This window comes from Phasianus colchicus, chromosome 3, assembly GCF_987193195.1.
Source record: "Phasianus colchicus chromosome 3, bPhaCol1.hap1.1, whole genome shotgun sequence".
Taxonomy (NCBI): domain Eukaryota; kingdom Metazoa; phylum Chordata; class Aves; order Galliformes; family Phasianidae; genus Phasianus; species Phasianus colchicus.
The window spans coordinates 49,383,709-49,408,915 of NC_143438.1; the positions used below are offsets into that span (position 1 = coordinate 49,383,709).

The 25,207-nt window shown below is 40.2% G+C and overlaps 1 protein-coding gene across 10 annotated transcripts in view; it reads right to left on the bottom strand.

Moving 5' to 3' along the window:
- Positions 1-25,207, bottom strand: part of OSBPL1A (oxysterol binding protein like 1A) — a 73,098-nt gene that overhangs the window by 7,399 nt on the left and 40,492 nt on the right. For 9 of the 10 annotated variants that reach the window (XM_090137476.1, XM_031612775.2, XM_090137475.1 and 6 more), the window contains 9 exons: positions 19,797-19,959; positions 11,564-11,720; positions 6,711-6,786; positions 4,954-5,088; positions 4,536-4,633; positions 3,603-3,785; positions 2,988-3,095; positions 2,803-2,892; positions 2,437-2,563 (listed from right to left, as the gene is read on the bottom strand). In XM_090137476.1, coding sequence (XP_089993602.1) covers positions 2,437-2,563; positions 2,803-2,892; positions 2,988-3,095; positions 3,603-3,785; positions 4,536-4,633; positions 4,954-5,088; positions 6,711-6,786; positions 11,564-11,720; positions 19,797-19,959 — 1,137 coding nt within the window. The remainder of the gene's footprint in view (positions 1-2,436; positions 2,564-2,802; positions 2,893-2,987; positions 3,096-3,602; positions 3,786-4,535; positions 4,634-4,953; positions 5,089-6,710; positions 6,787-11,563; positions 11,721-19,796; positions 19,960-25,207) is intronic. The other variant, XM_031612776.2, reaches the window with a different exon arrangement.

Below are 25,207 nucleotides of genomic sequence, written 5' to 3' on the forward strand. Positions count from 1 at the left end.
TATGTGTTAAGAAATGTAACTTTCTCTACCAGTACAACGTCCCATTTAACCACAAACACTTCTATATATAATGATATTAATTCAGCCATGTGAGATTACACCACAATACTGAACTAACACCTGCTAGACAACGAATAATACCCTTCCAAGAAAACTTCAGGTCACTATCACAGCTAAAAGCAGCAGCAGCAGGTTTCAGAGATCACTGGAGCACAGAGCTGAACTTAAAGGCTACTAATGCTTTAAATACTTTGGTTACACACTAACAGCTTTAATCCTGCTGCTAATAAGCTTTGCTCTCTGATGGCTTTGTCATATACTGATGTTGCAGTACAAAAAAATCCAGCACCCAGACTGGACTCAACTGTGCTCTGAGATGATTCATGTGTCACATGCCTAAGCATGTTAGGAAGCATTAAGGATCTTGTTTCACTGTGGAGCAATTGGTTACTGTGCTTTTGTAACAAACAGGTCACAGAATACAGAGCTACACACAGACCAGGTTTGGAAGCTAAACAAGGCTTTTAGTTGACAATGCTGAAGCTGTGCTAGCAACTTGTTCTATTCTTTGAAGGATTTTCATGTGCCCCTACCCACAATGTTGCATATTTCATAGTCAGCACTACTTAATCATTCTGTAACCAGGCATACATGACTGCAGCTGCTGTTGCCTTACATGATTTTCTTCCATACGTTTGCACTGAAATATCTGCATGAAACACTTCACCTTGATTTAATAAAGACTAGTTCATTCAGAGTAGAAGTACCTTGGTCTAACCCAAGGGACTACCTTTATCACAATGCTGTTAAAATATCACCTTTGCACACAAGATGACTTATCTAGCACCACAGAATCACGGTATGATTTGAGTTGGAAGGGACCATAAAAGCCCAACCTTCTACCATGGGCAGGGCTGCCACCCAACAGCTCAGCTGCCCAGGGCCCCATCCAACCTGGCCTTGAGAACCTCCAGGGGTGGGGCACCCACTGGGCAGCTGTGCCATTGCCATATTACTATACAAAAATCATGTTTCCAGTAGTTCTAACCCTATAAAAATCAAAGGTCTTTGAGAGGGAAGCCCTTTGAAAAAGGACTTGCATCCCCACAGATCCTCTAAAGACAGAAGCACGCCTACTTTAGTGACAACAAAAAAGAATAGCAAGAAAACAACTGGAAGAAACAAATCCGAAAATTCTAACTAGAAGGAATTTGAAAGGCAATGTACTGTCATGACTGAGTGATTGCTTTATTACCATGAAGGGAAAAACCACATCCAGACATACACGAGAACTGGGTCACCTAGAAATTCAAATATCATAAGCAGTGCCAACTCCTTGAACACAAGGGGGCAGCGAGAACACATATTCAAAGGAGACTAAGCCTCATCTTAGCTACAAAGCTTTTTTTTTTTTCTTAATACAGAAATAGTTCTGTTAAATTAGTAAAAATAGTGTGCTTTACTAGAGTCAGAACAACATGTATAAAGCTCAAGTTACAACAGAGTGCTTCATTTTGAAGTGAAAAGCAAAGGTCATCTTAAGCTTTGTTGGAACATGCAAAGCAGTGACTGAACAAAGACTGGGTATGTTTTTCTTTGCTCCTTTCTCCCTGGAGCTCACTGGGTCAGACTCAAGGAGAAGCAGTAATCCCCTGTGCTTTAGCTCTCTCCTGCTGACAGGCACAGAAGCAGTCTCAGACACAGCAACAATCTGAATCTGCACAGGAAGAACTGCTTTCAAGAGTTCTCCCTCTTGTTTTTACATTAAAATGAACATCAAAACCAACCACAAAGTCTGGCTTCAGTCAGCAAAGAGGATCAATCCCTGTTTTAAGCAGCTATGAATGGTTATTCTTCATCACACTGTATGTTGCCAACACTGCCGTTCACCTTAAATAAAAAGCATACTGCTACCAGAAATCTGTAACAATTAAGAATGCTTTTATTTTTCTCCCATAAGACAATTAATGCAACTCTGAGGAAAAAAAAAGAACAAAAATCCTCAACTAAAACTCACTGTGATTGGAACAACGTCATATAAGAAATGTAAACATTCTATGGAAAAGCTGAAAAATGGGATCAAGATGAGATGCCAGTCTATTCTACTTCTAGAAGTCCAAATCCTCCTTCTAAAATATAATAATTATTGTATACAATCAGAACCATGGTCCAACCAACCATATGACTTGGGCAAAGAGGCATATAATGAACAACCCTGTAGTTAGATAACTCCAAGAACTGAGAAGCTTGAATACAAATCCTTGAGAGCAGAAGCATTTTATCCCTTAATGCTAATATCCATCCAATCTGTTTTTATATCCCACCCGGAAAGAGAGAATAAGTGAAACGTAATCTTAATGCTCTTAAGTACTACCGAAACACTGAGCTGGCCTACAATGCCTTTGAAGATGCACCAGCCCCTTCAAGGACTAATACCTGTTTACTGCTTTTCTTCTCTTCTGCGTTTTTCTTGTCATTCTTTTTATAGGCTTCAAAAGTAGCTGGGTCAACACTGTACAAACACTCCGTCCACTTCCCATACAACGCACAAAGTTTCTTTTTGCTGTCAAAAAAAAAAAAAGGCCGTGTTTACAACTGAGCTAAAAGAGATTCATTTCACTTCTGATGAAAATAGCTGAAAGAAAACCTTTTTTGAGAGCAATTCTTCAAACTGCACTATTGGTATTATACAACTCCTAACCCACTGTTTCAGGTTCACGCCTTTGGCATAGGACATCCTATTTAGCAGCTGCTAGAAACAAAGGGCAGCAATTTGTTTCCTATTAGGAATGAAATTGTTACCTTTTGTCCTGAATGTAGCCTTCAACTTTATGCAACTCCTTCCCAAAGAGGCCGCAGGGCTTGAAACTCAGCACACATTTCTCACCAGTTCTACAGACAGAACAAGAGGGCACTAATTACTTGCAGATGACTTTCCTTTTTTTTTCAACTCACAACAAGTGAAATCTCCCACATTCTCAACTTACTTGTGGTTAGTTATTTCCACATTTCCATACTGCTCAATCCAAAGTTTGCCCACAATAATGTTATGCACACAGCAAGTAGGATTTGTCCATGTGTAGGCTTCGTTGTGTCTAAGGGAGGGAGGCAAAAAAAAAAACACCCGTAAGTGTATCTTTGTAGTGAATGTCACTGCTGTGACAAGCCATCTTCTACAACCCGCATCAAGTCTTGAAATGGTCATGGCAATAAGCCAGGCAAAGTAGGAACTGTATTAACCTATTGCTACTGATTTTATCAATTCCTCAAAACAGCAACATCACTGCAGTCCCTGTGGATGCTGAATGACGTTAGGAAAGCCAACAGGACTCAAGTGTGCTAGTCTCAGACTGGATGTCCAGGCACCTGCAGAACACAGACGTAAGCACCATCTATTAGTGCTATTACTACACAGTTTATTAAGCCAAATGACGTCAGTTGCTTTCATCACTTCATTCCCTCCACCCCACAAAGAAATCTGCCATTAAACATTAAGATGTGGGCATTAGACATTCCCATTCCTGAGCCATGAGACTTCTAATGCCCTCTAATCATCACAGATGTGGCCACAGTACTCATGCAATTATTATTCATCAACTTACTCAAGAAGCTCCAAAGTCATTGTGCCTTTTGGCTCTGCTTCCACACTCTTGCCCCAGAATTTGAGTTTAGGATAAATTGATCCATGAAACACAAAATCATTATTTAAACCTTCAGCATAGAAAGCACTGATTGGTGGATGATGACTAACTTGCTCTGAGAGAAGTCTAAATCCAAGATCGTCTCTGCAAAACAAAGTTTCTAAAAATCAGTGTTCTGAAGATACAAAATAAAGATGAGAAAGCATGCACCTGAAGTACAGTGAAGCTGCAGTTCTTCCCCCCAGGTGAAATGGATAGTTGGACTCATGGATAGTTGCCGTACTCAATGTAAAACTTAGTTAAAGCTCTAAAGTAATACACAACGATCAACTCATACACATTACATCCTCATTCTAAGTATCTGAAGACATCATGCAAAAATGTAGCAATACAAGCCAAATTTAATCAATGTTTACTTTTCATAGTAACTTCTTCCTTGAATTTCTGCATAATCAGAGGCTAAATAGTCATTTGTTTGAGAGGAGAATTTGCACTAAATGCAGCTGCAGAATAATAGATCAGTATTGCTTATTTGCATCTTGGACACTCACATAATTACTATAACAATTCTAACATCTCCCTTATATATAATGTGTCTTTTCATTTAGAAGGTTTCAGTAAAAAGTCATTTTTTACATATAAAAGGGAACAAAAACTTGCTTTTACTAGCAATTTTTCTAACCTTTTCCTGAGATGAAAATTTCAGTGCTTTCTCATTATGGAGGGGCGCGTGGCTGAACACCAACACAATGCACACACCTCTGGCAGCTATGAGAACAGACAACGCCTTGCAAGCCAAGGTGCAGTTTGCAAGCCACCTCACAGATCTAATCAAACATTCATTCACACATCAAACACCATCTTCTAATCTTCAGTGCATCCTCTATTTGTTACCTGATCAATTCATACGTCTCTCCAAGCAATGGGTTGAATGGCTTCCCCGTACGTTCCCACTGCGAGGCTACAGCAGACACAGCAAATGCAGCAACACACTGTTCAAAAGAATATGAGCACACAGTTCATCTCCTGGATTTTAGTCTTTATCAACTGTTAACAGCAGTCACAGTAACACAGAATGTTTCTTTTCAAGTAGTATAGGAAGGTTCTATTTACAAGGGAGGAAAATAAATAGGTTTTTAATCAAAAGGATCAAAAAGTAAGTCTTAGGAAAAGCAAAACACTTCCCTAGACAAGCAAAACTGGTGAACAAGTTAGAGAATCTGACACGCAGCTGATAACAGCAGTTCTTCTTATACTAAGACAAACTATACAAAAAGAAAATAAACAGAAGTATTCAAATGTACCAAAGTACCTGCATTCGCTCAGTTGTGCTAGACAGAGAGCTGGCTTTGTGGATGAGGTATGTGTGCTCCATGTACTCTGTAAGTCGCTGAAGGAAGCTCAGTGGCTCGTTGAATATAACTGGCATTGTGATCTTGGACAACTCCTGATGCACAAATGAAACTTGTGTTAAGAACCAAGTGATTAGATACACTGACCATACTCTGACCAGCAGTAACCCAATCCTAATTGGCTTATTACAAAACTAAATGATGCTCTTAGTGCTAATGCAATGTGCTTGACCCGACACTGCTAATGCTGAGAAGAAAAAAAAACCCTCCACATCCCTTATGAGCTGGGTAAGCCCTTCTGTGTTGACATGTAAGGCTACTTTTAAAACAAAAAGAAAGCCAAACATCTAACGATTAGCTTCTCACTAACAAACACCTGAAGAAAGTGAGACTAAACAGTACAGTATTAAGGGCCCTTTTGAAGACTAAGTTACATATACTCTCAAAATAGATATAGGCCACCTAATTCCTTGAACACATTATCTTTATTGTAGGAAGGTGGGCACGCTAGGAGGAGGGGAGATGACAGAGAGATGTGGCAACACAGGAAAAGCACAGGAATTTTGTATTCTGACAAAAAAAAAAAAAGGAGTTTCTCTAACAGAAGTACCAGTTTTCAAACTGCCTTCAGTAGGAAATTAATAGCACAGTATTACCACTGACAATGTATGGAATAAACAACGCTGTTCTTAATCACAATAGCAGGATTCTTCTTTGCCTGTACACATTATGCAAGTCAAGCCTTCAATCGGTTCTTTGTGTTTTAAGGATATAACATTTATTTGCTAGACCCACTGTGACAAATCTCAAATCTCTCTTCATAACAATTCAGGAGACTTGGGTCTACTGATACAGCATTCCCTAATATTTCCATATCTCATTGCTTGGTGTTGTGTGCTATTCCTAAGTAAAGCAGGAGACAAAGAAGAGAACTAAACATGCGTGCCTTCTGGTAGGCTACCATTACAGGATGATGTAGGTTTATCAGTAAGTCCTTTCAGCCTATTGGAGGATCTAATGAAGAGAAGATCTCTTTCCAATTCACCCTTAGCTGGAAGCAGATTACTGGTGCCAATCAGCCAATCTCTGATGTGCCTACCATCTGGCCAGTAACACTGCTGGGGGGAGGAGGTTGGAATACGAAGGGGAGTACAGGGAGAAGAGCAAAGTAAAAAAATATATCCTTAAAAGTGAAAAAAACAAAATCAAAAGCAAATAACAACAACAAAAAAAACCCAACCCTGCTACCACAAAGTACTTCAAGGGTTAAATTTAAGAGAAAATGATTTTGCTCAAGTGCTATTGCTCTGAGCAAGACTTACCTTCCCTAGTTACGAAAGTAAACAAAGCACAAGTAAAAAAAACAAAAAAGGAATTCCTCTTACCAACAAGTTCTTATTTGGGCATCAAATGAATCAGTAACATACTGAGTTGTGAAAGTTAGGGTAGTATAGTTAGGTTGAGGTTGGAACTGATGATCTTGAAAGTCTTTTCCAACCTGAGCAGTTCTATGATTCAATCAATAGTAACATTTGCCCCCTCTCCCTGGAAGCATTCAAGGCCAAGCTGAATGGGGCTGTGAGCAACCTGGTCTAGAGGAAGGTATCCCTGCCTATTGTAGGGGGTTGGAGGTAGGTGATCTTAAAGGTACCTTCCAACCCAAACCATTCTATGATTCTACGATCCAATTATTTACTACAGCTTTCTGTTTACTTACCATTCCAATGCATTTTCTTAAGATACTCCAAATACTGAAGTCATTTCTGGAAAACATTGGAGATGGCAAGCTTGTTCTGTGGAAACAAATGAGGAAGTAAGAGAATCAGTAACATAAGCTTTCCGTTAGTAACAATGATGGATAAACCCAAGTAAGAGTTTTCAAATCACCCAGTAAACCGTAAAGCCAAACCACCATTACCAAGTTAAATAAAGTGCTAAGAAGCTTTTATTGCAGATACCAGTCTCACTTAAATTTTAGTGTTCAAAAGATCATTTAAACTAAACTTCGTTTTAGTTTTATTTATTTTAAATTAATACATGTAAAATTATAACCAAAGGGAAAACAACAGTCCTACTTTGAAGCATGTGAACTGTTTTACCTTCACAGAAATCAGTGTTGATTTTTCTTTTCCAAAAACAGTTTCCAAAACATTCCCTTCATTTTGCATAAAAGCAGTGGAAGAGAATTTCCCTTCATGAAAGACACTGTAGGTACATTCATTATGTGAAAACAGATATGGGATGTAAGTGTATGAAAATTCCACCGTTTAGTTTATTTATTTTACTAGTCACCTTGTGACCACATAGAGCATTTATTGCCCCAAATTAAAGTTATCTCTCAGGGAAAAAAAAAAGAAAAACAAAACACAACAGCAACAATACAGGAAAGAAACAACCTACAAAAAGAAAAAAACCACAAAACCGCCACCAGCAAAAACTCAAAGAGAAAGAACAGCTTCAGGAACAAGTCTTACACATTTTCTCAAAAGCAACATTAAATATTGTCTGTGTAACACAGCCTGTAATTATCAGCATTACATGAAATCAAGTAGAGATTTCGTTTGGTTTTCATGCTGCTACTGATCAGCTCAGCTATTAATCCATTCGCCTACAGAAAGGCAGAAATACAGATCAAATCCCTTTGGCCACAGCAACACTAAAATCAAGTGTTTGAATTACGAAGCTGGTACTGAGGAAAATCCTCAATAGAAAAGAATTACCTACAGCTCACTCAAACTGCATGAGCTATTTATTTTCAAAGATTAGCCAACTCTGCCAAGCTAGGCTGTTTGTTTCAGCAGTCCTATATGCTGTTACCACCCAAACTTACCTGTTATAAAAACACCTTTACCAAAGTTGATCCTTCAGTTCTATGAAAAAAAAAAAAAGTCTGTGCCTGAACTCCTCAAGGTACTAAACTATGTTTCCTCTTACTTGTTAACAGCCTAACTGACTGTGGCAGAGAGCATAAGTAGATGGTGGACTTGTTTTAATTAATCAACATAATATCATTCATTCCCTATATGACAGATATCAGTATGTGGATTGAAACAGAGAATCTTGAATAACAGTATTAAACACTTCTGTGGATGCTTTGATACAAACGTCCAGGAGAGGACAGTGTCCACCAAGCATTCAGTCTTATTTTCAAATTGTAGTGTTTACTTAATTTCCCTGTGTATCTGCTAAAGAAGGCAGGTAGTAGAGCAGATAATTTTTGAGTAAGCCCTTCTGCACATAAAACACTAACATACCATTAATGCTTAATACTATTCACATTTTTGTTGAAGTTAACATGTCACCCACTCAACTTGTTTAACTGCTTGGAAGTTGGCGTTCAGTTTCAGCCATTCATTCACATTTCTTTCTATGAGTGAGCGTAACAGTGCAAGCTTGTGATATTCAGCTCTTTCCTCCTTGTAGCACACATGTACTGAAGCAACAGAACACTTTTAATCCACCGAGGCAGCTTCTGGGGGCAAGTAAGGACACGTGCAAAAGTGACAGGCAGCCAAGACTTGAAGCCTACTAACCTTGACCCAGTCCCTGTGATTAAGGGAAAGGTTTGTGAATGCAAAAATTTCCTTCCAGATGTCAGTTTTAGAAACAACTCAGGAAGTTAGTTTTAGCTGTAAGTGACAAGAACAGCTGCAGGAATTTCTTTGCAGTAGAACAGATAAAAAAAACACTCGTCCAAAGCATTACCTTTAGCAGATTAACTACTACAGGAATTTTGCTGGGAAGGAGACATATGGTGTGAGCAAGGCCTGCTCAGCTTGCCTTCGTGCAAACCTGATTGAACAAACTGACTGCTTGCAAAGAGCAGAGCACAAACATGTATGAAAGGTTCCCCAAAGGGAAAGCTGACTGCTGTAACCCAGAAGTAAGAGGGAAACAGTAGTGACAAAAGGATGTTACACAGTGATGGATACTACAGAACATTTCTGTGTGAGGGTGTTTTTTGCAGTTTTTTCTTGTTGTTGTTGTTTGTTTTTTATGCTTGGCTCAGATTAATTTGAGAGAATTTTTTTTTTTTTAAATTATTCCAAGCTATTTAACATACTAAACTTCTACTTACTCAAGTTCTCTCCCAGGAAGTTTTCAAAAATTACAGTGTCCATTCCCAAATCAACATAAAGCTACAAAGCATATCATCAACATTACTGCAAACACTCTATGACCAATCAGTAGGATGCAAGCTATTCTGATAAGACCTGACCCAGATAGCAAATTATGAGTCAGAGGTAGGCCCTGGCATTTCAAGTTTCATTGGCTATTACTCGCCTAGAAAGCTGAAAAGTTAAATAGTCTGATGAAAGCCAGGTTGTAACTGCCACCAACAGCATCCTTAGTAATACATCTGAAGGTGATGGCTTCATCCATCTGCACATCCTAACACCATTACTTCTTTGAAGTTCCTTCCAATACTTAATGGGAGCTTATAAGCAGGAGAGGGACCTTTACATGGTCTCATAGTGATAAGACAAGGGGGAATGGCTTCAAACTAAAAGAAGGGAAATTTAGATTAAAAGTTAGGAAGAAATTCCTTACTCAGAGGTTGCTGAGGTGCTGGCACTGCTGCCCATGTAAGCTGTGGTGCCCCATCCCTAGAGGTGCTGAAAGCCAGGTTGGATGGGCCCTGGGCAGCTGAGCTGCTGGGTGGCAGTCTTGCCCATGGCATGGGATGGGACTGGGTGGGCATTAAGGTCCCTTTCAACTTAAGCCATTCTATAATTTTATGAATCCAACGGATTTATTCCTACATCTCCAAAACAACAGACAATCAAGAAAAAACAGCCTTCAACTCCCTGCACAAAACCCACACCATTCAAACAGAGAGAGGCAGACTACAGCTCAAGTTTTCTATATGAAGGTAGAAAAAAGTCGTATTTATAAAGACAGATAAGCAGTGTTAGGCACTTGTACGTGCAACTCAAATGCAGCTGCAACTCCTCTATTCATCTGATGAACTGGAAAGTACAAGGACTTCAGGCAAAAGATTTTTATCAAGCCTCCAAGCAACTTCCTTCCATGCAGTTAACAAAGGCAAGTTAAATAAAAAGAGTTAAAGGTATAACACTGGAAGTAGGTGCTGGCTAAACATTCTGCTCTCTTCAATTTGCATGGCACAAAGCAGCTAAGAAGCCATTGCAGATGATACATATTTGACCAAATGCACTGTAAATTGACTCCCAAACCAAAATTGGACAAATTGGAGCCGGGAACTCCAGCTGGCCAGGCAGACACAGCGAGCAGATCTCTTACCAGGACAAATACCAGTCATCACAAGACTCAGAAACAAGGCAAGAAACACTGCACAACTTCTATCCTGAGAGATGGCTCTTGGATGGAAAATGTAAATTAGCAGAGCTCTGGGAAAAAACAGCTATCAAAGTTTGCCAAGTTACTTCCCTTCCAAGTTACCAGTTGCTGTTAATATTCCTCAGAAAATCCATGTCAACATGCATCATTTTTATGTTGATCATGAATTGCCTCCTTACTCCTCACGCTTTCAAAGGCAGTGAGTGCAATACAGAAGAAGTTCACATTCACCTGGTGCTTCCCCTCCCCAGAATTCCTCTTCTGATTAGGAAAGGCAGCTAATCACGGCCATAAACAACACCCTAACAACACAACAGCAGAGAGCAGTATGCTCAGTCAGCTGCTTTATGTTATCTTTCCCAACCACCTTGTTACTCCACCCAAGCCCTCATTTGCCTTAGTCTCTGCCTAGTACAGGAGGGACATAGATTCAAAGGTTGAACCTTGAGACATCAAGTCTCTGACATTCCCACATGTTTCAACAGTCGTGCAATTTAATTGCTTACGATACCAAGTAATTAAAGCACGTCTTTGTTTCTCTAAAATTAAATTTTAATTCCCTGTTTTTTACAGAGATCTGGTGTCCTCATCATCGTTTGGCAGGTTCAAAACACTTCCAAATTAATCTTTTTGAAACATATTGAAGCTTGACTTCATCTGTAACACAAACATTATATTGCCCTTCGCTGAAACTTGAGAATTGTGGTGTCTATTACAGCTCATTAACTCTAGACCTATTGTCCTCCTTTACAGGCAAGGAAACAAACAAAAATGGATCATCTGACAACACAAAATAAGCACATAAAACATAGATGAGACTTTTAGAATAAGACTCCCTTTGTTCACATTTAAGTTTCTGATGACAGGCTAGAAATATTTTTCATTCATTCCTAATACCAACGGAAGGATCAAATGACTGGAAATTAAAGTGGCAATAAGAGGCATAGATCATTAAAGATACATGAAGGAATTAAAATCCACATACACCTCAATAAGATCTATTCATTTTTTACATAGCACATTATATTTTATTTTTACTTATTCAGATTAGATAATCAAAAAGCAAGCTACAAAGAAAAACACCAAGCTTGGAAAGACATTCTTCAGAAAATCTTACAACAATGACTTTACAGTCATACCCAGCAAAGTTTCGTAAGTTTTCCACAAATTATGTTTTCAGACATCCTAGTGGTCTTTCACTCACCTTTAGTGTTTGCTATAATACCTTAAGAACAGGCAATATCCTACCTGTGTTTTTTGATTCCATTAGACATCGACTCTCCACTGCCACAAACCTTTTCTTCAGACATGCTTGAAGTTATTGTATCTTTTGAATCCATGCTGTCTTCTAGTGAGTACGCTGTTACAGTTTCAAACCCACTTAATGATTTTTCAGATTCTGAATCTGCAAAAGAGCAGGTGCATGTTAATGAATCTACTGCCAGTCCTAGACTTCCGTCACTAACAGATCTTCTCTCCTTGTACAAAACTGAAACCTAAGTAGGCTCCTGTGTCCTGATAACTGCATCCACTTGGTAAGTAACTAGTACTGTCACAGACTGCTGCAGCTCTGTATCTAGAAATAGACTAAAGAGATGAGCAAGAATACAGAAGATTAAAAATTTTCTATCCAACAGAGCCCAAACCTGATGTTTTTATTAAATCAAAGCTTCTACAACTTGCTTAGGGCAAATGCTAGTAGCTTACCAACCAGCTCAACAGCTGAGTCCTGATGACCCCTTCTATATAAGATCTGTTTCGTCTAAACTCTTAGACACCCTGCTTTTCAGAAACCTTCAGTTTCCAATTCACTGAGCAAGTAACAAAGACCAAAAGGAGGTACTGTATGCAATGAAGATTGCCATGCAAGACCCAACAATGATAAGCTCACCAATCAATAAGCTTTGTACTCTGGAAGGTAGGTTAATAGTACAATCCACATCACAGCTAAAACTGTGGATATCAGTACCACCTGACTTCCAGCCAGTGTTTTGTTCAGATAATGCTTAACCAGCTCTAGAAAAGATAGTCTTGCTCCAAATTCAAAAATAAAAAATTTCCTGGCAAAAGGTCTTATTTTTGTTTCATGTTTTAGTCTCTCAAGCTTGACAAGTTTGCCAAAGGATTATCCAATTGCAAGTTCCAGGAAGCAATGGAGCAACACTAGACAAGTGAAAATGTACCAATTTCCACCTCATTTGGGAAACCTTTCAGCAGAAACCAGGTACAACAATGAATGGTGGACAGCCAGTGAGGTAGCAAGCCTCACTGCCTCTGAAAAAAACAAACCTAAGTTGTAGTAGACACTGTTCCTGCTATGCACTTTTTTGAGCATGTGTTACTGCTCTTGGCTGCAAATACCCAGAGAAATAATTGCAAAATTAGTCACTCTCTCATACACTGATTCTAATTCCAATCAAAATCCACTGAAGTAGTTATCCATCCAGAAGAGTCACAGCAGTCCATTGCCAGGTGCTTTCCTGTTTTCTCTTAAAAAACATATAGCTTCTCCAAAACATGTCAGTTAGACTCTGCTTTGGTGAAGGGGGCAGTGAAGATTTTCAGCAATCCCCGCTGTCAATACAAGCTACAGGATGTAAGGATGGAGCACTGCCGAAAAGGACCTGGTGGGGGGGGTAAGCTGGACATGAGCTCACAATGTGCCCTTGCAGCCCAAAAAGCCAATCATACCCTGAGCTGCATTAAAAGAAGTGTGGTCAGCATGTCAAGAGGTGATCCTGCCCCTCTGCTCTGCATTGGTGAGGCCTCACCTGGAGCACTGTGTCCAGTTGTGGAGTCCTCAAGTACAGGAGAGACATGGACCTGCTGGAGCGTGTCCAGCAGAGGGCCACAAAAATGATGCAAAGGATGGAACACCTCTCTTATGAGGACAGGCTGTGAGAGCTGGGGCTGTTTAGCCTGGAGAAGAGAAGGCTCCAGGGAGATCTGACAGCAGGCTTTCAGTATCTAAAGAGAGGGACAGACTCTTCAGCAGGGTTTGCTGTGATATGACAAGGGAAACTGATTTCAAACCAGAGGAGAGGATATCTAGTGGAATATAAGGAAGAAGTTTTTTACAGTAACGATTATGAGGCACTGGATCACACTGCCCCATTGTTGGAGACACTGAAGGTAAGGCTGGATGGGGCTCGGAGCAACCTGATGTAGCTGTAAGTGTCCCTGTTCATTGCACAGGAGTTGGAGTGGATGATCTTTAATGGTCCCTTCTAATCCAAATGATTCTATGACTTTATGAACGCGCAGACCGTAGGAAGGTCAAAAAAAGGACAAAATGTTAATCCATGGATGGGCTGTGCCACAACACCCCCACTCTCTCTAGAGAGGTTGAGATGTAGAAACATAAAGGAGATCTTTGGTTTCTTAAAAACATCTATTCCTCTCCTCATGAAATCAGTACTGAAATTAAGCCAGTTGCTAGGGAATGAAAAGAGCTGCCAGCTGGTGCTGAGGATATGCTAAAAAAGTGGACTGGCACTCCAGAAAATCTTCTCACAAGTTTTTGCAAATGTATCAATCTAGTTATATGCCAATTTATGACATAACATGGTGGGTACTGTCTATAAAAAGTAGGGTAAGCAAATGAATTTTTACCTGCGGACAACTCTTACATGAAATAGAGACCAGGTACTCAGAAAAACATTGCTGCATATCCTAATACCAAAGAGGAAGAGACCGTCTAGCAGCGTAAGATAACTTGGCCCTCAGCATCCCAACCCGCACTGTACAGCCAACATATGACAACCCGTAAGCCCCTTGAAATCAAGTCCTATTGAAATAACTGCTTAACTGTGCCAGCAGTTATTGTAACAGAGAAATCCTGAAACAGGAAGCAAACCCTGAAACGTAACAGCAGTCTGCCTGCTGTATGGCACCTTTATTTTTCTGTATCATCAGAGGCTGATGTTTTCAACTAAGTATCATGACAGTATGCCCCACAATTCCCTCAGTTTGAATTTCTACAACAGACCTAGAACACCAGAGGCAGAAAGAATACCTAAGCTTCACCAGAATCATTGATCACACTATGATACACCTCTCAGCATAAGGATTTTTCAACACTACACATGCTCAGTTCTCCAAATGCTGGCTGTATGTCACAGTGCCAAGATAAAATTATGTTGAAATGACTGGGCTCAGCACCTGCCAACCTCTCCAGAGCTGAACAATGACCAGACAGCCTTCTCCATGGCACGTGGCTTACCTAATAACAGCAGAGTGTGCTATCTACAACAAATAACAGTAGAAGAATGAAATTGTTATAGGAAATTCTCTCTCTATAGACGCCTCTCCCATTTTTTTCTGAGAAATGTGTCTCACTGAGAAAGTATGTCTACAGCAATTCCTGCCACCAAAGATCTCCTTTTTCAGGACCCAGAATTTCAATCATCTCCTTCCATCCAATGAGCTTAACAAGCCTTCAGAGTTCTCCTAGGTATCAAAGAAAGCCCAGTATTTTACTGAGTCTGATTCAACAGGCCACTCAAACAGAGTTTTTCCCTGTGTACTCAGAGCTAACTCTTTTCTGAATTAAGATTTGCATACTCCCCCGTTACTGTAAAAAAAGATTTATATTCACAAGTTGCTACAGAGCAGCTGTCAAACAGATGACTAGGAGAAAATGAGATTTTTTTCTGGCGAACTGAAGGGGATGTGGGCTGTGAAGGTGGTGAGACAGAAGACGACTCCCTATTCAGGAGCCAACATTAAATGATCTTCAAGGCAAAAAAAAAAAAAAAAAAGGCTGAATATGAAGATCTCCAGTTCAAAACCCAAAGTGTCAGAGTATCAGTAAAAGCACTGGCTACATTTTGCAAGATAAGAAGACCAAAGGAAAATAGAAACTTTTAAGTCAAGGGGTCACCTTCTATTGCAACAACACATTCAAAAATGAAATTTGACGATATACCCTAAATATGAAGGAAAGAGCTGTAAATTCCCAAGCTTCAGGTGTGATGATAACTGGAGATGAACTAAAACATGAACACAACCAGTATACCATTTCTCGTACCATTTAGGAGAGCAGTATTTATGAATGCAGCACCAATGAGTAGCATGTAACAGCTGACATTGTACTACAAAAGGTTAGGTTTAATATAATCTATATATGCCTGCAGCAAAAAATTGCATTTACAGTAAAATCACACCTATACCAAATCATTAAGATCCCCTTAACTAATGGAAAAGTTTTGTTTGCCACACAAATTAAGAAAGCAAACAAAACAAAACAAACAAACAAAACCCCACACACCTCTCAGAGAAAAGCTTTTAAAAAGAGCCATCTGGACAGTTCTAAGCTCTTCTCAATCTTAGTTTTTGATTTGCGGGTAATAAGGGACAAGGCTAGGTCAAGTATCTTCCCACTACAGTTCATGTCCTGCTTAGCCATTTTTCCCACAGAATTGTAGGGGCTGGAAGGGACCTCTAGAGATCATCTGGTCCAATCCCTCTGCCAAACCAGGCTCCCTAGACCAGGTTGCACAGGTAGGCATTCAAACAGGTCTTGAATATCTCCAGAGAAAGAGACTTCATAATGCCTCTGGGTAGTCTGTTGTAGGGCTCTGTCACCCTCACCGTGAAGAAGTTCTTACGCACATTTGTGCAGAACTTACTATGCTTCAGTTTGTGGCTGTTTCCCCTGCCACACACCACGGAAAAGAGTCTGGCCTCGTGCCTTTGCCTCCTGCACCTTAGATATTTATAGACATTGATCAGATCCCCTTTCAATCTTCTTTTCTCAAGGCTGAACAGACCCAGGCTGCTCATCCTTTCCTCACAGGAGAGATGCTCCAGGCCCTTTATCATTTTTGTGACCCTCTGCTGCACTCTCTCCAAAAATCCCTGTCTTCTTTGTACCAGAAAGCCCAGAACTGGACACAATAATCCAGGTGAGGCCTGACCACGGCTGAGTAGACAGGGAGCATCACCTCCCTTGACCTGCTGGCCCCACTCTTTTTAATGCGCCCCAGGATGCCACTGGCCTTCCTGGCCACCATGGAACACAACTGGCTCATGGCCAACTTGCTGTCCATTAAGACTCCCAGGTCCCTCTCTGCAGAGCTCCTCTCCAGGCTAAACTCGAAACTTCTCCAACTCTCTAAAAGACGCCACTAGTTTTTGTAAATTTTGCTGCTTGTTCAGTGCTTCTTCCCCTCCCCAGTCTGCCACAAACCTAGAAGGAGAGTTTGGCACATGTTAACCACTCAAACCTGCAGCCAAGAGCTCCTGTGCTCCATGTGCTACTGACTACGTATTTCCACCACTCCCAGGATGCTCAGATGACAGCACCAGGAAGCACTGTTAACTGACCTGTTAAACTCAGAGTTTGGATTAATAACACACTTAATGTTGCTGTTTTTAATACTGGATATTATGCTTTTATAGTACAACACAACTCCCACTTTCTCTGGGATCTTCCTTTCACTTTCAGCATCTACTAAATCCCCTGCAAGGGGAGGGAAGGTGTTACTGTAACAGTCAGAAAGCACAGATATCAGCATATCGCTAAAAAATGAAAAATAAAAAATAGAGAAACTTCAGCAAGTAAACTACTATAGTAAGCACTCTTACCACACAATAAGCATTTTCTTGACTCCAGTTTTGGAAAAGAGGGCATTTCTGTAGTAGTGCTCACAGTTTCCACCAACAGACTTATCAGTGACCAGTTTAGTCTATGCCAGCATTAGCAAATAGCAAGCCTCAGCTGGAGCAGATCTGCACACCAAACAGATGGTGGTGAAGACTTGGCACTCAAACTAGCTACATTTCTCTTGGTTTCTCCTCAGATTAGCTCTACTCTCCTACCATGGATTGAATGCCTAATTGGAACCGGACTGTATCTTCTGATTCATCTTCATTCAGGAGTTCAATTCATGCATTCAGTCTGTTCTACAACATGAATCAGAGCTTGGTAAATGGGGACAAGTTGCTCTTGCTGTAAACACTCTTTCTATTACACTATATGTTAAAAAAAGAGTTTGAAAATTGTCTTGCTCTGAATTGTCACAGCCAGTGATACTTTTGTTGAGAGAAAACAAGCAGAAAATACACAGAAAATATTCTATAAAATATCAGCAGTGGCTTTTTCTTTCAACCCGGTAAGTCAAAGCTAAAGATTTGTTAGCTCAAGGTACAAGCTGAGTTATGCAATGCTCTCACTTCTATAAACTCAATCCTACAGGAGATTTAAAAATTCAGAGAACTAGGAAAAAAGCATACCTAGAAAAAGATGGTGTCCTAATAACAGACATACTCTCAAAGTACTAATATTTTGCCACTGACAGACATTATAATTTGTCACACTGCCCTGTTAAAACACACCGCTGTTTGCTGAATCTCCCCTACAAAGCAGTAGGATGATTCACAGCGTGTTTATCCAAAATAAATAGACATTTGCAAAAGAGATTTTGCAAAATTTTTGAAGACTCAAAGTCCAGATACCTTAAACTTTTTTTTTTTTTTCCTTCTGACAATTGGGTTCATTGTTCTCTGCTAGGAAAACATTGCCATATCCCATCCCATTAGCCCAAACAAGGAGACCCATATCCCTGAACTCTGAGTCAGTGCCGTATGACCCCTGACCTCTCTGTTCTCACTGTATTGTTGTCCTTAGAGACTTCCTGGCTGAGCCTCCACAGACATGGCAGAAAAGTAAGGGGGTTAGAAAAGTGTTTTCACTGGGATTCTGATAATAAAAAAGCAAACAGAGCACAACATGCCCCATATTACACCCACAAAAATCTAACTCCTTTTGCGCTTATGGCCAAAATCATAAGACACATCCAGCAGCCAGGAACCCATGTCACATTCCCCCTTCCCTAGCCAATAAAATCAGAGTACCCCTCCCCCAAACCTTACAGATATAGAGGACCCAAATCGCTGCAAAGCACTGAATGTGAGCAGCTCAAAGAACAGAGACTAATATTAAGTCTGATGAAGTTGACAGACAGTCGAGAAAGTGAGCTGTCCTGGAAAATTATTTAAATTGCTATCAAGATGAATTATGTCAAATAACTTCTCCCAAAGAAGCAAGAATTGACATACATACACATATATATATATGCTCATATAAAACATATCTATGTATACATATGGATAAATAAAGGTTTCACAGCTGCATGACTATTTTCAGTGTGATTTGTTTGCTCCATGGAGTCTGGAGAACTGTCTGGAGAGGCAGTTCTGGACACTGACATTCAAGAGGACAGTGCCGGGTTATTTAGGACAGGTACAGAATAATAGATCTCTAAAAGCTGAGCTTCTCTCACATACAGAAAGCAAGCCCAACTGGAGAGACTACATTCCAGCAGCACCATATAAACAAATATTCTCTGCTTTGTTGCAACAAGCAAAGAGCCTGAGGCCTTTTAGATGAATTGTTCTTTTGGTTCTGGTTGAAGAACCTGTTTCTAGTGTTCTTCAATCTCTTCTGCTTGCTGAAGGCTTGATACATTTGTTACTGTGCCGAGGAGCAGTCGGTAGTAAATTCACTGAGTTCCTATGCTATAGTTGACCCACACTAAGCACAGACTCCATACTTTGCCTGGTTTTATTCTCTGCTTAGTTAAGCTGCACACTGTAGAAAATCCATCAAAGACCAGGAAGGCTGCTTTTCTCATCTGTCAGAAGCATCAGACAGTTGAACTTGGAGAAAAGTAACCCCCAATCACACTTCCTTGTGAAGTATGCCATCCCAATATAATTATCTACTATGTTTAGACTATGTTTGCCCTCAAGGTCTTCAAGATCCTTCACAGTTGTAAGTGAGCTGTGCATTGTGGGATTAACCAATTAGAGTTATTACCGAGCTGCACTGGTATAGAGAGGCTTTACATAGTGCATGTTGTAATTATATACACGCAACTCAGAGTTTTCCAAAATCCTTGTTTGCATGTTCTGCACACAAAACACAAAAGATACTAAACACCACTGAATAGACAGGAGATACTTCCGAATGCACAAAAGATTTTGATTCATAATCCTTTTCCATCTGTGACACACCTGTGTATACCTTAAGGTATACAAAAAGGAAATAAAACAAGCCTTTCTTAACTTCATTATCCCTCAAATACAGTGTTTTTTCATATAGATCTTAAGAACAAAAGAAAAAAGAAACACCACCATGGAGAAAGCAAGTCATAAGCTTCCAGATACAGTTACATATTCTAAAATAGGAGTCATATATTTTGCTATTTAAAAAAAGCATGTAGACACCCAAACAATCAGACCTTTTATTACAGTCCTGAATTTTGTAGCTTTCTGTCATGCTCAGATGAAATGATACAATTCTACAGGTGAACCTGGGGAAGATTTTAGAGGCGTGCTCAAAGCAAACGAAGCATTCTCCTTAAAACAGTTCCACAGCAGAAAGACAAAGATCTCACATATAACAAGATTGCTCCCCCCACCCCTCCAATGAAATCACCACGCACATGCTGGCTACATACTGGATATCACTACTTACCTGAAACAGCATCATAGAACTGCTCCTCACTGATGATGCTGAGAGGAGGAGATCCCTTAACCAGAGACTGCTCTAGTTCATGGTGCTCAGTAGCTAGTGTCTCTAATGCTTCTGACAAGATCTTGTTTTTCTCCTGCTCATGCTCCAGTTTCAAATTCCTCACCTATAAGTAGATACATGTATGAATAAGATCTCATCTCTCCGGAGAATGTGTAGCTGAAAGCTATACAGAAAATAGACTGATAAATAAGTAACTGGTTCAAAGGCAAACAGCTGGAACTGAAGCCACACAGATTAATGAGAATATTACAGCGTTACTGTGACCACAGTATGGTTGCTACTCAGCATTTTTCAGTAGCTGAGAAAACTGTCAGGTAACATTTGACACCACAGACCGAAATTTCCACAAGTAAATTCAAATCAGATAACTGTGCCTTAAAATTGAGGGGAAATACAGCTCTACTCAGACGACCTTAAATATGGAGTTACAGTGATCAGTTTCCACATGCACCAAGCTCCTTGTACTAGTCTGCTCTAATTTGGGCCAAGAAGCATCATCTGAATTGAATTACAGAGCAAATGGCACAGCCAGCCACAAATAACTGCAAATGAACTATGAGCTGAAAACATTTAACCCTGAGGATTAGAGAAGGAGGTTAAAAAAGGGATTCTTCTACTAACAAATTTAACTTCAATATAAACAGCTCTCCCTCTGCACTCCCAAAACAGTTTACAGAGAAGCCAGAAGCCGACAAGGGAAGAAGACCAGCCACCAGATGGAAGGAAGGTTTTTTTGTTTTTAAAGCCCACACATGCAGTAAGCACCAGAGAGGAGGATGATATCTGCATCTTGAGTCCAAGACTAGTAACAGGAGAGCAACACATCCTTCCTATTTCCTTCCCTCCACCCTTCTTTTTTTTTGTGGGTTCCTTCCCACCTCCTACTTCCTTCAGGGGAGGGGAACCAGCTCAGAATCACAAAATATCCCAAATTGGAAGGGACTTGCAAGGTCCAACTCCCGGCTTCACACAGGACCAACCAAAAATCCAAGCCCTAGATCTGAGAGCATGGACCAGATGCTCCTTGAACTCCAGCAGCTCAGTGCCATGCCCATCACCCTGGGCAGCCCGTTCCATGCCCACCGCCCTGTGGTGCAGCAGCTGTCCCTAACCCCCAGCTGCCCTCCCCTGACACAGCTCCATGCCGTTCCCTCGGGCCCCGTCGCTGTCACACAGAGCAGAGCTCAGCGCTGCCCCTCCGCTCCCTGTGAGGAGCTGCAGCCGCCATCAGGCCTCCCCTCAGCTCCTCTGCTCTGTGCTGAGCAGAGGGATCACAGCTGCTCCTCATACATATTGTCCTCTGGATCCTTCACCGTCCAGCAAGGCTCCAATGGGCTGTTCTTTCTCCAATCTCTGAGCCACTTACGCTTTCTCTTCTTCTCTCCCTTTCTGACCCTGCTTAAAAGGCTTTCAAGCATCCCCATCCACTGCCTTTTCCTCCAGCTTACTCTCAAAGGTCAGTTGGCAACTAACTCCCCCTCCACTAACAACATGCAAAGGCATGAAGATCTCTTGGAACAGATACAGGGACAAGTAACACATCTTCCTAAGCAACCTACTTATGTATCAAAATTACCTTTTTGAATCTAAGAACTGTTTGTATGTCCTATCTGGTTACTTCTCACTGACAAAAAGCTTTACCCACCACTTGGAACAGTGCTTTCAGCGTCAGGCGCAAATGATGGGATGAGAACTCAGGGGCTAGGAAGGAAATACCAGAACGGATTTTACCACTTCCAGAGAGGCGTTTTTATTCTGGCAGTAATAGAACCACTGGAGAAAGAAATATGAAAGAAATTCTCACCCCCTCAGTTGTGTCAAATACTAGATCAGCTGCTTTGGCTGTCATGCTCTGAGTACAGAGGGGCAATCCAATTAAATGATAATTAAAGAGTACAAAATTAGGTTGCTAATTGAAAGCAATAAAATCAGTAAGTTACTTACTACCTAATAGCTTTACCTTGAATGAAATGAAAAAAAGCTGGACTAGTTAAGGCCACTTTCATTTAAAGTTCATTGTAGAGGTCCCAACAAAACCAATTACTGCAATGTTTCAAAGAAATCAGACATGCCACTGGAAAAGATCTGCTGGTAAGCAGGTTCTGAGGGGGGTTACATTTTATGTGTTATCAAGCAGGTAAGGAACTGCCCAGTTAGAGAAATGAGATTCCTATTACCCTCTTTTAAAAGGGAGAGGATGAAGGACTGCAACTGAAGTGCTGCTTTTCATTATTATTAAACACCAACAAAAGGAAACTAGTTATTAAAATGGTCTTTACAGATTTATTTGCAGTTATAAGAGTTAGATGGCTATATCCTCTAATGTTTTGATATACAATTTGAGTGATTGGAGTATTTATCAAAAACTTAAGTTTCAATGTTGGAAAGAAAAAGTTTATCTAACGAAATTCAGATCTTTTCCACCCATAGCACGGTAGTCTGACTAAACAAGTAACAATAGGTATGAGCTCAAGACCCAAAAAAAGTCCCTTACAGACTTGAAGTTTCCTCTGCCCTATCATCATCTACAGCTATTCAGAGCTGCAGAAGATATACTGAAAATCAATTCCCTTTTTGGAAAGTGATTAGCCAGCTTAACAGTAACGTCCACTCTTCTGTGTACTTCCAGATCTCCTATCTACCAAACACTTATTAGTACAGCCATTATACACTACTGGTAGGTAACAACAACAACAAAATTTCTATCTGTTACGTAAGCAGCTCAATGCTAGCCAGAAGCTAATAAAAACATGCTGAAGTTTGTTGCTTGCAATTTATGAGTGTTCATTCATAAACAAATGATCTGGTTCTAAAGCAACCTGAATTCAATACTCAGGGGGTAGGAAAATCAACCTGAAACCTCTGTCAACAGCACAAAACCTGAAGGACAGCCTACACATCCGGAGAGACCAGATATGGCCACACAAGCTTCTACAGCCTAAAGCTCAATGTGGGGCTCTCTCAGCTCTGAAAATAGGGGTTTGGGCATTCTTCCAAGCTTAAGAAAGATGTGGACAGACTTGCATTATTTTCAAAGCACACATTTATACAACAGCATATCTCCAGTGAGCCCAGCATGAAACCAGTTAAAACCTTTGTTCAATTGGTCAGGCTCCGTACCCGACCCCTGTCAGAAACTATTTTGTACAAAAGCAAATCACAGTTGATCAAGGACCTTGGGCTTATGCCTGTCCTGTTAAACAGTGACAGTTAACATCAGTCTTGTTTTCATCTCTAAATGGAATCTCATTATAGTGAAATATCAAATTTATAATTGCTGATGGAAACTAACTAGCTTTGTCTCAAAGAAATAAACATACACTCAATCATTAACCTTGCTGCTATAGACACCACTCTCACCTGATACACTGACACAGAACCACCAAGAGATGACTTCAGTATCTAGGTCAGCACAGCAATTTTTTTTTTTTTTTTAAATACCTCAACTGGAACAATTTGATACCCACGTTCTGGTAGGTAGCTTCACTTCTGGTTTAGCTGAAGGGAAGTCCCCGTAGACATCAAAGTCTTCAGGCTTTAAGCACTAAATTGTGAATTCAAGTAGTAGAACCTAGTTATTTTAGCAATCAGCCCTCTATCTATCATTATTTTTTAAAGGAAAGCAACAAGCTGTTTGCAGACACTTCTATAGTCTTTCCATGCCACTAGAAATCCTGCTAAATCCAAGAACATTATTTAAAAATTAACTTCCTCCCTGCAATATTACCAGCAGGAAAGTTCACGTGCCAATTCCAAAACAGCAAATAGCTTCTCTGTGTCACAAAAACCGGCCCCATTCCTCTCCATATGTCTAGCTTACATGAGGTAGGCAAGAGATTACTAAGGTGCATTAGACGACTACTCCTCTTTTTCTTTTTTTAAAGGCTAAAGTCTTGAAGTTTATCTGTGAAGCCTGGAACCAAGGCTTCTCTGTCCATCCTGAAGACATCTCAGTACAATACACAAAATACTTGCTTTGTGTGGTGCTGGATGCTTTTAATTTAAATTGAGGCCCAACAACAGTAGCACTTTTGTAGGGTAGGAAAGGGTCACACCACTGTACGGCCAGCTAATAAATGATTATCTCAGCAACATGCTATTGCAGCTGCAAGTAAATCATCTAAAGACAACACACAGCAAGCAAAGCACAGCACAAATTTCAACATGTAGAGCTACCTGCCTTTAACATTAAAAAAGAAAATTAAGATGCAGCTCTAAAGCTTCCCTGGATTGAGAGAAAGAAAAGACAGACCTCACAACATCTCAGTACGATTTAGTTAAATTTGTCGTTCAAAAATACTCAACTTCAGTGTTAGGAATAAGAACATCCAAAATATGCAGACTTTCAAGTTGTGTAGGAAGAACCACTTCTTTCACATAGCAACCACCAGGGGATCTGAAGGCAGACTCCATACAGTGTCAGTACACCACGTACCACTTCTGCTCTGCAATAAGCTGACGGCAGGAAAGCTGCCTCAAACTATCTTACTGATGTCTCTGGTGGCTCAGAAGTGGAGCTTTGGTCTGCAGAATTGAATGGCTTTATCCAACTGCTACAGAAGTTCCTTCCTCCTGAAAACATCACTGCATATGGAACGTTTGCCATGAAGCACAGGTGCAAGGATTCAAGTTTTCAGCAGTAAGCTAAAGGCTAGTCTAATACGTAGCTTAAAATTAATATTTAAGCAAATAGTTAGAAAAAATGCTGCTACAGTAGAACTGCCAGTTTTCAGTGGATATCTTCTGATGTTAAATGCAGTCCTTTTTGTAACAAAGTAAATGTCAATCAAACCTGCAATTTGTTTCACACATTTCAATGGAACTGTCAATCTTCCAGAGTCAGCTACTCGTTCAGTATACTGAAAGATGTAACCTCAAGGGCAAAGTTATGCCTTGCAACTCATTATGCTACAGAGATCTATTTAGAAGCAGCACCAGGAATTAAAAATAAGGCTTCTTTCCCTTGTTCTGTGATCTTCATATCAAATTGAATCAAAAAATCAGACCTTGCAATTAGCCACCTCAACACAGAGAGTCTGAGATACATACACTATTTGTCTGTTCTAACAAACAAGCTCACAGTTGCAGTTTTGCTGTTAGCACAATACTTTCCCTATTGCGAGCGCCTCCAGGCATGAGCCAATTCTTTGCAATGACTAGCTTAAGCTAGTGCTGAGTAAATCTGTTATTCTTTTACATTTAACGTATAAGAAGTAATATATATATTTTTTTTAAAGAAGAGTCAGGTCTGCCCCTGCACCTTGGACAAAAACTACCTTTTCATTTCATCATGAAAGAAATTTAAAGACCTAGAACGACCTCCAAGGCGTATCTATTTGAAAATGGAACAG